General features: G+C 39.9%; 2 protein-coding genes across 2 annotated transcripts in view; one reads left to right on the top strand and one right to left on the bottom strand.

Moving 5' to 3' along the window:
• LOC101856456 overlaps positions 1-1454 on the top strand; it is a 2759-nt gene extending 1305 nt beyond the window's left edge. Inside the window, exon 2 of the mRNA XM_005106388.2 lies at positions 892-1454. Within this exon, the coding sequence (XP_005106445.1) occupies positions 892-1298 (407 nt within the window). The 3' untranslated portion in view covers positions 1299-1454. The remainder of the gene's footprint in view (positions 1-891) is intronic.
• Positions 1-17500, bottom strand: part of LOC101856684 (RRP12-like protein) — a gene marked incomplete in the record, with an annotated part of 70156 nt that overhangs the window by 41683 nt on the left and 10973 nt on the right. The window contains 7 exon segments of the mRNA XM_005106389.3: positions 8833-9006; positions 9513-9624; positions 10383-10474; positions 12510-12608; positions 13517-13644; positions 15346-15490; positions 16072-16188. Of these exon segments, the coding sequence (XP_005106446.2) occupies positions 8833-9006; positions 9513-9624; positions 10383-10474; positions 12510-12608; positions 13517-13644; positions 15346-15490; positions 16072-16188 (867 nt within the window).

Genomic DNA, 17500 nt, shown 5'->3' with positions numbered 1-17500 from the left:
AACGACGTGTACCAGACGAAGAAGCGAGTGTGCTCGAGTAAAACAAGACAAAATGCGTTAAACGAAGAAGACGCGGCGCCATGGTAAAACAAAAAAAATAGGTCGCCCCCACATTTCTGTCAGAATTTCCTGTTGCTGTCATTTATGATTCGTGTACGGTTAGAGTTGTGGGCGGTTTAATGGATTATGACGGTTCACGCACCTCCCTCACCAACGTCTGAAAATTCGATACCGACAGGTGAAGTTGGGTAAACAGTAGGAGGGAACATGAGGGACTAACAATAATTACAGGGTGAATGGATTATGACGGCTCGTCCTCAGCGTCTGGGGTCGACATAATAATCTATGGCACTGCATCGGACGTGAGAAGTTTGCGAGTCATTTTAGACAAGTTTTGGGCTGCTGATTAACAAAATATTACTACAATGACCGTGACCGCGTTGAACAAGTTATTGTTTTATGCAGTGCCAAATGCCATTATATTGGGAAAAAACCCACAAGGGAAGTGGCGGGGGGGGGGGGTGTTGGAAGGTGGCCGCCTCGACAGGCTCAGCTGTATTACACTCCAAAGTTATCGTATCTTTAGATAATCAGATTGGCGATCAAACAGTATAAAAAGTATAGGCACAAAGACGATGTGTTTCTTTTTTAAACCACACCACAGCACTCGCCAACCACAAACAACGAAGGTCAAAAAGTGCCGAAACTAAACAAAGCATTTCAAACAAATTATCATAACAAGGAAATAGAACCAGAGGAACGAGCAGTTGTCTTATTTTGGCTCAATTCCGGGGGGGGGGGGGGGGTTATCATAAATCATTGCCCATGAGAAAGCAAAAACGTGTTCTCTTATGTTAAACCAAGCTCATCCGCCCTTTTCCCCACCCCCAGCCATTGTATTTCTATCAGCCGCCGTTCTGGTTGGAGCTGGAATGGCTCAAGACGCTGGCACCGCACTCTGTGGGGGCGGTTGCAGCCTGTTGTGTGAGACCATTGGCTCCCTGTGCGTGGATGTCTACCCCCTGATCAGCTGTGCTGCCAACAAAGCTGCCTGCAACGGTGCCTGCGGACAGACCTGTTCCTGCAACGCCAAATGCCTCGCCAACTGCCACAGCAGGAACGCCGCATGCGAGGCCCAAAACGCGAACAGCTTCAACCAGATCATCTGCAAAGGCCAAGTGTCTGTCTGCACATCAGCCTGTCCTGTCACCTGCGCTGGTCAAGCCATCACCCAGGGCATCCAGCAAGCTTTGGGTCAAGCCCTCGCCGGTGTGACCAAGGCCGCCGCCGCAGCATAAACCCCATCAACAACACCAGTCAAACGGAATCCCGGATGAAGACAAGGACACGGCCCCCAGACATTAAAGTGTCGAACACTGTATCACAATAATTGGCAACGATTAACCTGTGATGTCAGTTGAAATCCAAAATAAAAGCAAACGTAAAAAAAAAAACTTTCCTTTCTTGTCTTTCGTTGAGTGGCAATGAGTGGCAGAATCCAATGCAAGTGCAATATGGTAGAGAAAACCAAAGACATAATATCCAGTCAGGTGAACGTTGCATACACAAGGAATTAGCATATTGTGAACTCCTATAGATTATGGATAGACGCCTTACGTCGGGGGAAAAGATGACAAGTCCCTGTAAAATAACCACCTCTTCAACCCCCTATTTATAAATATTTATTCTATCCCCCCCCCCCCTAATCATTCACATTCGATTTTAATCCAATATCTATCGTAGTCCCTCCCTATCGCTTACTCTCTATCTCTGTCTCATCCCCTGTATCTTTCTCTCTCTCTCTCTTCCCCTGTATTTCTCTCTCTCTCTCTCTCTCATCCCCTGTATTTCTCTCTCTCTCTCTCTCTCTCTCTCTCTCTCTCATCCCCTGTATTTCTCTCTCTCTCTCTCTCTCTCTCTCTCTCTCTCTCTCTCCTGTGTACACAGAATCACATACCTGCCTGCATACACATTACGGTAGTATCTGATAAACAATAGTACGGTGCAGACAAAGTGCATGCAATGAGGGAGTATGTAGCCGCTCCCCCTGGGGCGAGAAGCAGCTACTGCTTGTGAACATAGCTCACTCTCCCGCCAGGTTAGAGGGTTTAATGAGAGAAATTTTAATACGCCTTCCACTCAAATGAAATAATGCACTATTTTGTCCGAAATCAATGGTTTAGCTTACTCTTCCAATACTCTGTCGATGACAAGATTTCCATCTGCTTGCCAATAACTCACAACACACCTCCAATTACAAAACGACGCAAATTCTAATTCAATGTAATTTGTACCCAACATTTCGTCTGTGGCCTCGTAGGGTATATTAACCATATCCAATGTTACCAGCATCTTAATTAAGTAGCGTTGTAGATAAGCTTTGGAGGAATAGATGCAGACGTAAAGACAAGAATAGGCAAGGCAAGAGGTGCTTTCACACAACTAAGAAACACGGAAGTCGGGGACTACAGCAACAAAACCCAGGACAAGCATTTTTGACTTCAGTGTCAAACGTGTACCACTCAATGGTCCACAAACATGGACATTTCCAACTTTTAAAAAGCTACGCTACAGGAACTAATTTTTTTTATTGGTCTTAAAATGGAATCCTCAAGGAAAGAGAAAGAAAGGAAAACCTAAATGTAATTGGAGAGACTAAGATTGCGACCTAGAGAGATGGGATACAACGGGGAAGACGATGATGATGGTGACTGTTGCCATATCAAAGACTTAACCAACATTTCAGTGACAACAAAAAAAATTAAAATTCCACTGCGCGATAGGAAAGAGGCTTGCCTCTTCGTGGCCCGGTAGAGCAGAGGAAGACAGGGACTTTCCAACTCTACTAATATCAACGAATCGATCTGTTCAGGAAACCAAGCACATGTGTGTTGATTATGCTGTTGACTCAGTCTTCGATGAAAAATTAATTGACTAATAACCCCATCCCCACCCCAACTACTCCACACACGGAATTAAATATATGGAAGAGGCTGACAATTCGAGCGCATCTAGTTAAATTTTACTAGCCAGATGGTGCCACTTTTATATGATTTGGGACAGGAAAAAAACCCAATTACATTCGATAACAAAAATCAATCAATCCCAGCGGTTAAAACCAGAAAGTGCATACGCATGACACATTTAGAATTCTTTAACAGCACGAGTTTTCAGGTGGGGGTGGGGAATTAATCATGAGTGGACTGATTTTTACATGATGCAAGGAACAATTACTTAATTAACTCGGCTGTTGATGGTATAAATAGCCAGATAACTTTGATTCCTTGCACATTTTTTGGCATCTTACAAGGGACCAGTTCATCCACTAAGCACTATGAACAAATTCGGTGAGTTCTTTTAGCCCCGTTTGCTTGTTTTGTTATTTCTAATTGAGCATTAGAAATACATGGTAATTAGGTAGGGTGTTCCAATTGCATCCCAACATATTCTTTCTTTCAGTTAGCGTTTCACAGCACTTGCAACGCAATAAGGTCATATAAATGCCGAAGATTAGAGATATTACAAGAGAGTAACAAAAAAACAAAAAAAAAAAGAAAAGGAAGAAGAAGCAGAGATAGGGACAGTAGATGTTTCATACCAAAAAAGGAGCAAACCACACCAGAGCACCCACCCAACCACCAACACACCCATGTAAAATCCTTTCCCCAACTTTTATACAAAATAGACCAAAAATTCTGCCCAGTCAAATGACTAAAAAACACACGAAATCACCTGTCTCGCTGGCCAATCAAAAATTCAACACATTAGCTGACAAAACACAGGCCATTGTTTATCAAGCCAAATTCTAGACAGCACTTTAATTGCAGTATTGCTAAGCCGACAACCAAAAACAGTTCCATTGTAAGAAATCTTTCATAAGTAATTGCTCTGTACAACGGTGATTTACAAATTATTGTGAGCACTACAGCTTTGGAAGTCACTAAACGTAGACGGCTATTTTCTTTTTAATATTACATCTGAAACCAAATGAACCCCACCTCCATCAATTACATATCTTGACTTCTATTTAAGAGAGATGGGTGTTTTTTTGTTGTTTTTTTAAACCAAGATAGATAAACACGTTTTAAGATTATACCAAAACCAAATATGCCCAAAAACTTGACGCCTGATTCCACCATGTAATTACACAATTGTAATTGCACAAGATTTATACCCTCGTCAACTCAGTTTAGATTATTTTGAAGGTTGGCTTCTTCAACCCTGCCTGTCAGGCCAACCTGAGCTGAAAGGGATACAACATCCAAGTAGAGAGATGGACATACTCGATAAAAATTCTCCCTTGGCAATGAAACTACCATCTTCTGCATGGTTTGGAAAAGTGGGTACATAATTTTAGTCCGACATTGCTTTTTGAGACCAAAATGATGAGAAAAAACAAAATTTGTGTTTACCAAATGACAGCCACTGTGGCGTACATGCATATGCAATGAGTAAAAAGTTAATGTGATATTGCAAGAAGTAAGGAAGGACACCGGATTCAAAAAAAAACCCAAAAAAAAGAGTTAGCAGCACAGGCAGTCGGGACGGAAAGGCATTTGGTTTGTAAGTTTCAGAAATAGGGTTGTTAGAGCAAACTCATTTAGTGGTGGGATGGGTCAACATGCGACCCTGTCCATAGAGACCACATGTCTACAATGGTCCCTCTCTCTGTGATCCTGAGTGACCATTATGGACAGGTTTGACAATATTGCAATTGTTATCAGCTAAACAACTTGGGGATTTGAAAATATAGGAAATAAACTTGAAAAATTAAACACAAGATGATCACCTTGATACTAAACACATCCCCCCCCCCAAGAAAAAAGAGCCTCAACAGTACCACTGTACTCCACCCTGGATTTCTACACCAAATTCAAAGGCATGCATCAAAATTGCAATCAGCAAAAGATAAAATTGGAACTACTGTGACGAAATCAGAACCGACCATTATTTGATAACTTTATTTCTGAAACACCATTTCATTCATTGGCCAATCACCTATTTTAATTCCAAGTACAAAAGTTGTAATCTTGGCCAGACATGATATTATGATTCTGCATTTAACAGAGGGGGCGACGGTAAGCAAGACACTTGCTGAATTAGACAAAATTGGAACATCCCATCTCAGTCGTTCAATCTTTTTATAACACATCATTAGAGAGGGTTCTGCTTCTACTAAGTTATCTTTCTATCCCCTCCCTCCCTCCCTGCATGCCTGGAACATGACAATACACAGTATAATATGATTCTTTTCTGAAAACTTAATAAACACTAGCATGCAAACACAGCTATGGTAATTTTCAAACTTAAATGACAAAAAAAAACCTACTGTATTAACAAATTCAACAGAAACCACCTGTGGGTGACATTCGCACTAATGCAATTAACAAGTTCTTGCCGGACTATGTCGATTAATTTGAACAGAAGATTATTTTACTGCCCTCCACCATCTTTACTTACTCTGCATCAACACTAAAAATGTGTCAGATGCGATAATTAAACCCAAATAGACAAAGAAAAAGTGACTGTTTCTGACAATGCCACTTATATTAAAAATTAACAAAAACTTTGTGAGCCATATTCAAGGAACATAAATTGGACAGACAGCACAGGGAACAGTTAAAACCCAAAGGACCCTCACTGTAGTGTATAGAGACTACGAAGTTTGTTTTTATCAAATGAATGTGCGGGAGCTCTCGAGGTCTTGAGGTACGGTCTTCCCCTCTCATTCAAAATGTCCCAAAATCGAAACCGGACAGCAACCCAACAAAATTTTTTTTTACAAAAAAAAAAATAATAATCTCATTTCACCTCGTCTTGTTCTCTAGACCTGTCATGTCATCTGCATTCTTCTCTCCCCCCCCCCCCCCCCACGGGTTGCTCCTCCCCTCCTTACTCCCGACTGTATCTACTGCTACTCCCGGTTCCTTCTTACTGCTGTCTTTCAGCCACGCACCTGATCTTTGGAAAGTAATATTGAATCCCAAGCCTTCTCAGATAATGGTAAAAAATCTCGTAGGTCCTGTGTGCAAGTTGCGCACTGCACATTAATAGATCCCTTGGTGGTTATAAAAACAAGAGTTGACTTCGGCCACCATCCGAGCAAAATTCCAACCAAAACAGAAAATACTCTAGTCCTATTTAAAAAAACATACAGAGTGCCTTTGAATTCGGAATGTAGCTGTCTCAAGGCAAGGAGCCCTATGAAGTAGGAAAATTGGTCAGATATGTACAAATCAGTTGTACTGCAGGTTGAAGAACCAGCAGTTGACTACCCCTGATATCTAGCAGGTGAACACAAAGAAGAAGAACAGTGGATCTCAAATAAATTATAAAATAGAAATAGAACCTGTGGTGTGACCCAATGTCTCATCATGTTTGAATCCATTTCTTTTCCCTCTTGCACATAAATCAAGGTTGATGAGAAGCCAAAAACTTCATTATGCGAAACCAAACTCATTCCCTCTTTCCCCATCCACAGCCACTGTGTTTCTCTGCACTGCTCTTCTGGTCGGAGCTGTCCTAGCTCAGGATCAGGCCTCAGGCAGCTCAGTCTGTGGAGATGGCTGTAGCATGATGTGTGACACCTTAGGTGCCTTCTGCATTGACGTGAACCCCTTGCTCAGCTGTGATACCTTTAAGGCCACATGCAAGAGTATCTGCCGACCGACCTGCGAATGCCAGTCCACGTGTCTCAACAATTGCGTGACCTCCAAAACGGACTGTGAGGCCAAAAATAAACACACCCTCAACCAGCTTGTCTGCACAAGCCGAATGTCTGTCTGCGCATCAACCTGTAATGTCAAATGCTTTAGCAAAACTATCGTCCAGAGCATCCAGCAAGCTTTGGGTCAAGTCTTCATTAGTCTGACGCAACTTGCCGTAGCTAATACCCCATGAACAACAAGTCCCATAGAATCTCGGATAAAGTCATAGACACGGCCCCAAAACATAAAACTTTGGAACACTATATCGCATGAATTGGCAACGATTAACTTGTGAAGTTAGTTGAAATCCAAAATAAAATAAAATTTGGAAAAAAATGTTTCCTTTCATGTCTTTCATTGAGTAGAAATACGGTCCTCATTATTTTGTTTTAGATGTGGAAATTCAATCTAAATCTTTAGCAACCGGAGCAGTTCCCTGTTCAGACATCCTTTCAACAAACATCGCTTGCTGGGATCCACTTCCAGGTCAAGACTACATCAGCCATTATCCGTGGATAAGTCAGATCCAACTTTTCGGTCAATGTCAATATTAATTTCTTCTTGTTGTACTGGTACAGAATGGCTTCCTCATTTATTAACATTCTTATCAAAAGAAACTGGTACCCAAGTTATGATTTTATTTTTTATTAATTATTTTTCGGGGGTTAGTGTTTTACAGCGTCCGCAACTGCATACGGTCGTATGAGCCTGCGGGACACATTAACATTTCTTCAACTGGTGGCAAAATTTTGAAAATTTTTTCCAATTATTAGGGGATCACGGACTGGTGATGGGTCTCATTTAAATATTGAGAAATGCTTAAGCGTCTCAAACAGCTTCTCCCAATCCAGCCAACCGTACCTGCCCGTGGTAGTCCCTGTTTCCACAGACACGGCTCTGGCGAGTTGTTGGCGCCAACAAACCAACCCCCCCATTTCCTAGAGGAGTTAAAACAACAGGATGGGAGCAGGTGTGGCCCCACAAGGTGCAGGAGGCATAACCCACCGATGTGTGGTAGACGCTATGTTCCTCACTAACCCTACTCTCCCTTGAGTGGGTGTCTAATCTGCCTAACATCCCTACTGCTCTTTATCAACACACCCTCTGTGGCTGAGAAGGAACCAGCCAGTCTGGGGAGGTCTGGATGCAAGGATGGATCGAGTGGAGTGCCTGACTTGCCTTCTGACAGTGGACCTCTTAGTAAAGGCACAACGACCCAGGACGTGACGATCCAATGGCTTTCTCACTTGGCCGAAACCTCATGCAAGAGTAGACAACTATAGCCAGTAGTCATTGGTGGCGGGGAATGGGCAAAGTGAACCCTACCGGAATTACACGGTCACAGGGCAGTTAGGTCTTTCCAGCCTCATGAAAACCCTTGTACCCTCAACGTGCATGGCCCCCTCTCAGGGTGGGCAAGCAGTCCACAGACACCCCAGTCCTCAATGCCCGGTGGCGGCCGAAGCCTACTTTGGACCACCAGGGAATCTTTAACATGTGCAACTTGCACACGCGACATCCGTCATTTTTCACCCTTATCCAAGAAGTCCAGGCGTAGATCTCACCTACCATAAGATCAGGGGTGTGACTGAAAGACAGCAGAAAGAGGGAGGCATGGAGTATCAGTAGAAAGGCTTCAGAAAGAGTTAGAGGCCCGGAGGGGGAGGCAGAAAGTGGAGACGAAAGCAGACGACAGAATATTTTCAGAAAGCAGGACAGGATGTGAAAGGAGGAAATTTTAGGTCACTATCCAGATTCCAACCCGCGACCTATTGAATGAGAGGCGAATACCTTAACCTCTAATCCACGAGAGCCCCCGCCATGATTATAAATTTTTGCATTTCTAAAAATGTAAGCTATAAAAATACACATGAGGATATTGTTATGCCCAAACTGTGTAACTGGAAGCAACAGGTCAACTCTTTTTGTTCTACACCCATTGGTGAGGTCAATGAGCATAGTAATTGGTATAAAAATACTATGTTATAACTTGTGTCTTGTCTTATCAATTAAATTAGAAGCATCTTCCCTGCCTGTTAAAGAATATTCAAGAAATCATTTACACGGTTAAGAGCATAACACTTTCGATAAGCATTCAAGGGTCATTTAAATACATGTCACTTACCAAAAATGCAGAGGACCACAGCTGAAGGACAAGCGACCACACAGAATGGAATTGATAGCTGAGGCCAGTTTCCAGAGTTTTCACGATTTTCTGCAGCGAAGTCATAGCTTGATTGCTAGCGGAGTCTTTTGTTAAGTTTTCTCCAAAGGGCTCAACACACTGATGCAAGAGAGCCTGTAAAACATTTTTTAAAAACAATAAAACCAGAAGGAATTTTTTTCTTGAGGATGGTCGATAAATGTATATTCAGATGACCAAATGATCCAAAAAAATACTTGCCCTTCTTCTGGGGGCCTTAAACCAAAAGTCTGCGTGAACTGACTTCTCCTTTAACAATGGAGGATTCCGAGTTAAACGTCTACTTTTGATCACAGAGTGGTTGGCAGTCAGCATCATGCACGTGGAGAAAGGTGTGGAGAGAGAGGCTTGCAACTTGTCTAAAAGCAGCAAACTTAATGCCATCAATAATTACCTTTCGCGGATCCATTTTTGGGAAGGCATAAAAGAATAATTACTTTGAAAGCTATTATGCAGCCAAAATGTAACTTCAATCGCTTGTTTTAACGAGCACTTGATCTGAATTCTTGCAGTGTCTCTTAAGAAAGGTACGCAAATTAATTTTTTTTTAATCAATCAAAACCGTAATTTTTTCATCAAAGGTTTATATATATATACATCACCTTCATCGTCTGTACAGCTGCTTTGGCCACTTCCTCGCGATCTGACAACAAACAGGTTATGCAGACAGAGAACAGTCGAGGCACGTGACTCACACACAGGTTGGTGTCAACTCTGGGGACAATAAATAATTTTTTAAAACTTCTATCACTGCATGAAGAGAGTAAAATATACAGACTTATTATTTGCATGTTCCTCCTTATGAGACAAAACTTACCAGTCTTGTTGGACCCTACCATGAATTTGAAAATACCCCAGAGTAGAACATTACTGTTATTCCATAAAACTAGCATAAACATATTATAGTGGTCCCCACCTAAAACACCCTGCTTAAGAACCCAACCCGTCTAAATACCCTCTTTAACCACGTCACAGAATTTTTTTGCCCGTAATTTGCATGCCTAAGAGCCTATCTAAATCTGAAACTCTGACTAAGAACCCATTTGAGTTGAGTGCAATAACTTTTCTGAACTGTTTACCATACTCTGCCTGGAAGAAGGTAAAGGGACAATGATTGGCGAGCAATGAATTCCACACACTAACACCAAAAAAAAGTATTTATTTGGACACTCACACACATAGGGTTGCTTTTCTTTTAGAGAAGTTCATCTTCCTTCAGATGCCAGTATCACCAACAGGTCATTATTTCATTACCAAATAAACAAGGGAGGCCCACAGGATAAATCATTGATGGTCAAGATCAAGGTCAAGGGAGGCCCACAGGTACAAGCTGAATTGAGATGAAACATCTTCAAAGACACCATTTATCTTTAAAAACTTAAATTCAAAATGCTTACATCTTATCAGCCATTACCCGCCATCTAAAACATTTTTAACTACTTGTTAATTGTACAAATTTTGCCAACTGTTACCTGGCTAGATTGCAAGCGGCAGCTTCCATGACCCTGAGCCAGGCTCCCATGGGTTGGCTGTCTTTCTCAGATGGCTGGTGGTCATACAAAGCCTGCAATTCATAGTGAAGGCACACAAAAATTTAATAAACTGCAAGGAAATTTATTCCACACTTTTCATAAACCAGAATAAGTTTGATATAGAAGCAGTGGATCACTTAATCCTTAAAACTAAAAATAATACAACCTAGTGCTCTTTCATAATAAAATATAATACCTCTGACAAATAGGTAAAGCAGGCCATTTCCAGTAAGTCACTACCTCAAGTCCGAAGGTGACTACAATATCAAGCCTCAAGAAATGAAATATGATGAACCCATAAATCAGGCGCCCCTGTAAATGAGCTTTCAAATTTACCTCAGTCCATTGTGGCTTTATATACTGATTGTTTGACTGAGTAACGAGAGCACATGAACACAATAATAGTCATTTAGTGCGGGGAAAAAAGCAAGCAAGACAGACAGAAGGTAAAGAAGCAAGACCAACCAGTGGCACCCTCCAACCACCCACATCAAATACTGACTAGAATAAAAATCTTTAAGAGCAGTGAAAGATGGATTTTGACACCTCTGCTAATATCAATAATGCAGATCATTTCTATAAAACCCACCCACAACAGTACAGATATAGGTGTTTTACAACTTTCAATTTAACACAGCAATCCTAGAATTGTTTTATTGGTTAATGTTTTTACAGGAACTCATTTTTAAAAATTATAAATTCCGTTTGAAACACAAACTTTAGTCTTTTATTATTCATAAGTACTCCCAACTGTCTCATTAAAAAGGTGACATTTGTTGTGTGACAGTATTTTTGTCAGAGTGCCAGAGAAAGCAAACTTATAGGAAGACCTACAGACGTCAATGCCCCCCATGTAGCTGCTCAAATTAAATTTTTTAAAATAAGCCTTCAAAAGTTATGAATATTAAGTTTGCTTCACTAAATAGCCTTTATTCCACACAACATGGATACTTGGAAATGGATGATCACATGGACTTTTAAATGAGAAACCCAACAGTAACAAAACAACTCAACAGTACACTGTAACAGCTACTCCCTCCTCCCCACCTTCCAAAAAATAAATAATTTTTTAAAATGTCAGATAATAAACTAAAGTCATGAGACCACTTCAGTCTTCATATCCATTCTATAGTTCTACAGCATTCTCAACTTCTCAAGAATATTCATCAGTGTGCCACATGTGATGGCTGTTTATTATGTATCTTCTGGGTCCCTTCCTGTTTTAAAGAGCAAGAATAATTTGAGCAAACTGAAACCTAAAGTCTCTTTAATCCTTGTTATCAAATTTATGAACGGTCATAAAAGGAAGTTTCCCTAGGGGGGATTAAAAAAAATTAACCTACCATTGCATTGCCAGTTCAAAAAATCAATATCAGCCCACCTTATGCAAATGAATCAAAATGCTAATTGATTCAAGATGTCATAACCAACATAAAAAATTATTCCTGCTGACACAAGCTCTTGGGCTTGTATCAAGTAACCACTAAATATTCATAATTTGTCACTAACATCCACAGATTAACGAAACCCAACTCAGGCAAAAGGAAATTTAAAAACAACAAAAACATAAAAATCATAAACATGCGACTGAAATAACCGGTTCTGCTTCTGCAGGTATTCAAACTATCCATCACATGCATGTTGTTTCAGAGTCCAGTCCCACCCTGGAAGGTCTCAAGGAGTTTCTTCAAAACCAGACCCTCATTCGATAGACAGGCATGAAAGTGAGCAGGAAAATGACACAAGCTAGTATGGGCAGGGAAATTATGCTACCACACCACCAGAGATCTAATGAGACAGAAATAGCAACCCGTCAAAAAGAAAGAAGCTTCCTTTTTTGGTGGAACGGTGAGAACAGTAGACCATTCATACTCATGTCACCCTTCCCCTGTGAAGTAATAATTGTAAAGCTCATCGAGCAGGCAGTAGAGCATGGATATGCATTATATAAAAGCAGTTATTATTATTATTATTATCAAGTATGCTAGGAAGACATCGTATATGCATTTCATTCCAACATTAGTGTCAAATCATAGTACAACATACTATTTTAACCAAAAGACTTACCATGATGATCTGAGCATTCATTTCTCCTGGCACTATTTTCGCACTGGGTTTTGCTACAAACAATCTATACATGACTTCCAGACATGACGAGCGCACCACCTGAAACAGCCAGAAACACAGTGTAATCAATTATCTGAACTTTCATCAAAATATAAAAGTGTGAGCTGAGTTCTCAGCTTAGGGAAGATACATGTTATCATTATTCCCATACATCATGCAGCTTAGAGAAAAAAAATAGTACATAGCACTCAAATTCTTTCATTAAAATAATTATTTCCAGAGTGATGGTCTTCCCAACTCCCTGCACATAGCATTAACCCATTTCCTACCAAGTACATTTGACAGGAGTAGATTCCCCATCCCAAGTAATTATTGGAACTTCCAAGCTAAAATTTGTATTTTACCAGTGAAAATGCTACTTAAGGATTTTAGGATAATCTGTGAGAATTCCTCAGTCTACAGCTAATTAGTTTTTGCTCTCAGAACCCTTTCCATTGCACGTATACATTGACCAATCGCAGGACCACGCTCTCTTTTACCACTAGTGACCACCCAACCCTCTCACAGGTATAGATCTATCTCCCACACAAAGTGTCTTTGAGGAAACAACATCTAACTTTAATTCCTGTCACTATCATCTGAAAGACAATCTCATTTTATTCCACGAGCATATATATTACTAGATTAGGCACTACTTTCAAAAGCTTCTTCTCCACTATCCTTGTCAATTAATAAGCTCATTCAACATCTCTCAGCAGTACTGGATCACTCTGCCATCATTCATAATATAAACACCAGCTGACCTACACTGAGGTGGCCATGGTTTGAATTGGGTGTAAGATGATCTTAAGAGTGCCACCTCATAAATTACCAAACAGTGTTGAACCTGTACCATTTCACTCATTTCTCACTCCAACTTGAACCTCTGGCCTCAATATTTTAAGACAAGAAAAGAGACAAAAGTGACCAGCACACAATAACATATATAACATAAGTTATGTCTTTACCGGATCAGTCAAAGTCATCAACTTGAGAAGCACTTCACAGCCAGACTTGACTTGCTTGTGGGGGAAAACACTGAGCAAGTCCTTCATCATGGACAAGGTGTGCAGAATGTCCACTCTGTTGGATTGGCCTAAAGAGGGGTTGAAATGAAAAATATTTCTTGCCATGTAGCAGCATTGTTTTGAACTTACTATAAAAAATGTTTTAAGCCATTTCAAAATCTAATTCTTTGTATGAATTGAAAATTGAAAAGCCTTCTTGTCCAGATTTTTACAGTTTTACAGGCTCAATCGTCCAATGTTTGTCTCCACTTGAGAAGGGCAGAAAATGAAATGGCCCAAATAATTATAACAGGTTACTGTTTCTTAGATTTTATGTCCCCACTATCATCTCTCAGACCTTTAGAGACAGGACTCCTAAAAACAACTATTTGACTTTTATCATTAAAAGATTATTGACTACTAAACCCCATATCTGACAGAAATCATATAACATTATGATTCTCCTTTGAAAATTTTTTACTGTCGTAAAAAAAAAAAGCCCACATTGTTCATTTAACACAAAGTACTATTGTCATCACGCATAGCACCTGTGTAGCATGGGCATTTGATCCAATAAGGTGTTTTTCAAGTTGAGAAATTAACAAAGAAAATAATATAGGTACAGTAATCAGTCTTGTTTTATACTAGAAATATTCAGCCAGAATTGCAGAACTGCCCGACCACCGGCATATGTTTTAATAATTAAGTAAAAATTATTAATCTGGCCTTAAAATTCAAAATATGACCATGGATAGTCTTCAATGTTCACACCAAAGGGAGTGTTAAGGACGGGGTTGTAGGTTTAAGAATAAACTATTAAACAGAAACAAAGGAATTTTTAAAAATCTTGTCAAACCAATGTTTGCCTTACTCCAGGTTTTAACACAACTAACGTTTTTCTAAGGTCAACGGGGCAATGAACAACTACTAGGGTTCAGTGCACAGAGGGCATTAAAGGTTTGAAAGCTGCATGGGATGTGGTGACTTAGCTTGACCATCAGGGTCTGATTATTTTTCTTCCTTATATTATACACTAGGAGGGTGGGGATGGGTTGGGGTAGTCAAAAGGCAAATACATTTTTAAAAACCAGAATCCGGTTGTATTTTTTTTTTTTAAAGCCAAAAAATCGAACGTTTACGAAAATTTGTAATGATGGGCAGCCCTGGAATTGCAACGACCCTTGTACTTCAGAGCAGATTTTAACCCATGATAGCACTTTGATACATACTGTCCGAATGGTGTACATTGGTCCAGTACAGCCAAGGATTTTTTAAAAATATTTTCCACAGCCACAGCATCTCATTGTCAACCTCATCCAATGTTTTAAAAAGTTGATAAAACATACACAGAATTTGCCACCATGTTTTTGTCATTGGTAGAACATCAACAAATAATTGCAACTTAACAATAACAATATAATAACTCTTTACTGAAGCAGAAATATAAATCTAAAAATAATCTCCCCAGTGTGGCCTTAATCACCATATGTCCCGAGATCTTTCCACAATATAAAGTCTTCAAGCATCAAGCAATTCCACGATATAAAGTCTTCAAGCATCAAGCAAGCTTATCACATTGCACAAGACTGACATCCCTACATTCTACATCAAAGAAGTAACTTTCGGTACAGAAAACTCACAACTCGCACAAAAACAGAGTTCTTTGTTAAGAGGAGGTAAGCGTGGTGGCAGAGAAACATATAGTGAACCATGACCGCCCACATCTGTTTAGGATCAGGGACCAAAAGAAAAAAGAATCGTGGAGACACCAAGCGTGAGAACGTACTAACCTCTGGCAGACTCAATAGTGTCAATGCACCACTGAGCAGTGACCGGAGCTGCTGGGTGATAGGGAGGACGGGACGACTCTTCCTGCTGCATCATCAAACTGCCACGCAGCACGACTTTAACAGCAGTCTGGGCTGCTTTACGAAGCTGCAAATGCAAAGACAAAAAGTATGGTCATAAGACAATGACACATAATAAAAGTATATTTTAAAATGTATTTATGGAATTCAAAGTGTCTAAACATCACATAAAAATGTTACAGTAGTTTTTCTATTAGTAGAAGAGGACATTTCATCGGCAGCTGCTCAAAAGAACTAAGCCAAGAAACCACACTTTAACAGGAGAGAGAAAAAAACTGTCGTTCTTTTAACAGTTATACCAACAAAACTTATTTTGTGTTGCTTTTTTCTAATTCTTAATTTGAATTGCAACAAAATATTTCTTGAGCAAATGCAACCAATATTACAGATTGAGAAAGAGCAGTAAATAAATTTGTCATAATTTTCGGGTTCAGCACATTACCCGCGATTTATTTCATTAGTTAACAAAAAAAAACAGAGACCACAGTCTGGAACAAGCAGGGTTCTTCAGTGGGTACAAAACAAGGGAGCAAAGGCAATTTCACGTCTTTACCACAAAACAAGCTTCTTTTCTCAGTCTAGCTTGAAAATGCAATTCTCAACAACACAATAAAACATTCAAACAGAGAGCAAAGATCAAACACTTACCTTTGGCTTGCTGTGAGATATGAAAAGCAATATGGCTTTGTACACATGCTCAGTGGAAGGTTCCAACCAAGTGCTCGTATCAATCACCCTTAGAAGACTTGCAAGACATGACAACACCTGGAAAAAAGTTTTGTGTCACACTGTAGTTCGAGACTTATCCAGACAATTCAAACACCATTACTAAAAGCAGACGCAGATTGATCTAAACGACAACACATAAAGGTGAACGATTGAATTCCCAAAAACTTTTTGTAATTGAAAGAACATTTGCATCTACGAAAGAGAGATCACAATGAAAAAAATTGTTCACTTGGTCTTATTAACTTCTTAAAAGAAATGTTAGGGTGTTACAATGTATCATTGCAATATCAAAAGTCTGTAATGGATAGACACCCCAGGTACTCATTATATAAGGTTCCACATTGGGCATAAACTAGTGCTGTGCACTGCTCGATACTCTACTGCACGCTCGATGCAAGGCTTGATACTACTCGAGCACTTGAGCTAAGGAACGCTACTAAATAGAGTTAAACGCTCTTACTTGTCACAGGGCAGGATGAACTTCAAGGGAGGCAATCTAATCAGCTAAATGTGTAGAAGGGGGGAGTATGGATCTTCGAAAGGGGCCTTATTTGCATCAGCCTCTCCTCTGGATTCTCTTTTTAGTTTTGTTTTTTCTTTGATGCATCTGTTTATTTTTATTATTTTATTTTGCGCTTCAGTTCCATTTATTCAAATACTATGTACAAACATAATAAATACTTTCGTAGGGAACATTTAATTCAGAGCAAAAACAAAAGCTCTTTCCTGGTGTCATGACTCACTACATACTACACACACATAAAGTCCTCTAAATGATTAACTTGAGCAAAAAGAGTATTTTTTAAAAAGACGCTAAGAACAAGTACTAGTACATCTGCCCGACACATAACTTTAAAAGTAACCTAATTTACCGACTAACCCAAGGAGATTAACTCTCAGGCCTATACACTTTGATGTCACTGCCTGCTATTCAATGAAATAAAAACAATCCAAGCGAATTTACCCACCGTCCTCACCCCAACCCATTATAGTGCTGCATAAGAAAAACACACTGCACATTGACGTAACATCTAAGTGACAGGAGGGGAGGAGAGGTATAAATGGAGGGGAGATTTTTTCAAATATTTTTTCCCCCCTAAATACCGCTATGAAAGTGCTTCTTTCACCAACACCTCTCTCCAGAGATGCCAACCACAGAAAACTGAAATGAGTATTGGGAAACATGAAAATGTGTATTTTCAGGGGAAAATGTGTATTCCCCACGACCCACCGACTAACCAGTAATAGTAAAATGTTCAGGGTGTCCAGCAATATTTCCTGAAAATAAATTACTAGCTCACCAGCTCGAAAAAGGGAGCACACACGCGTACAATATACATGTATCCAT

This window comes from Aplysia californica, unplaced genomic scaffold (assembly GCF_000002075.1).
Source record: "Aplysia californica isolate F4 #8 unplaced genomic scaffold, AplCal3.0 scaffold00530, whole genome shotgun sequence".
In the NCBI taxonomy this organism is placed as follows: Eukaryota; Metazoa; Mollusca; class Gastropoda; order Aplysiida; family Aplysiidae; genus Aplysia; species Aplysia californica.
This window is presented reverse-complemented; position numbering and strand designations above follow the sequence as displayed.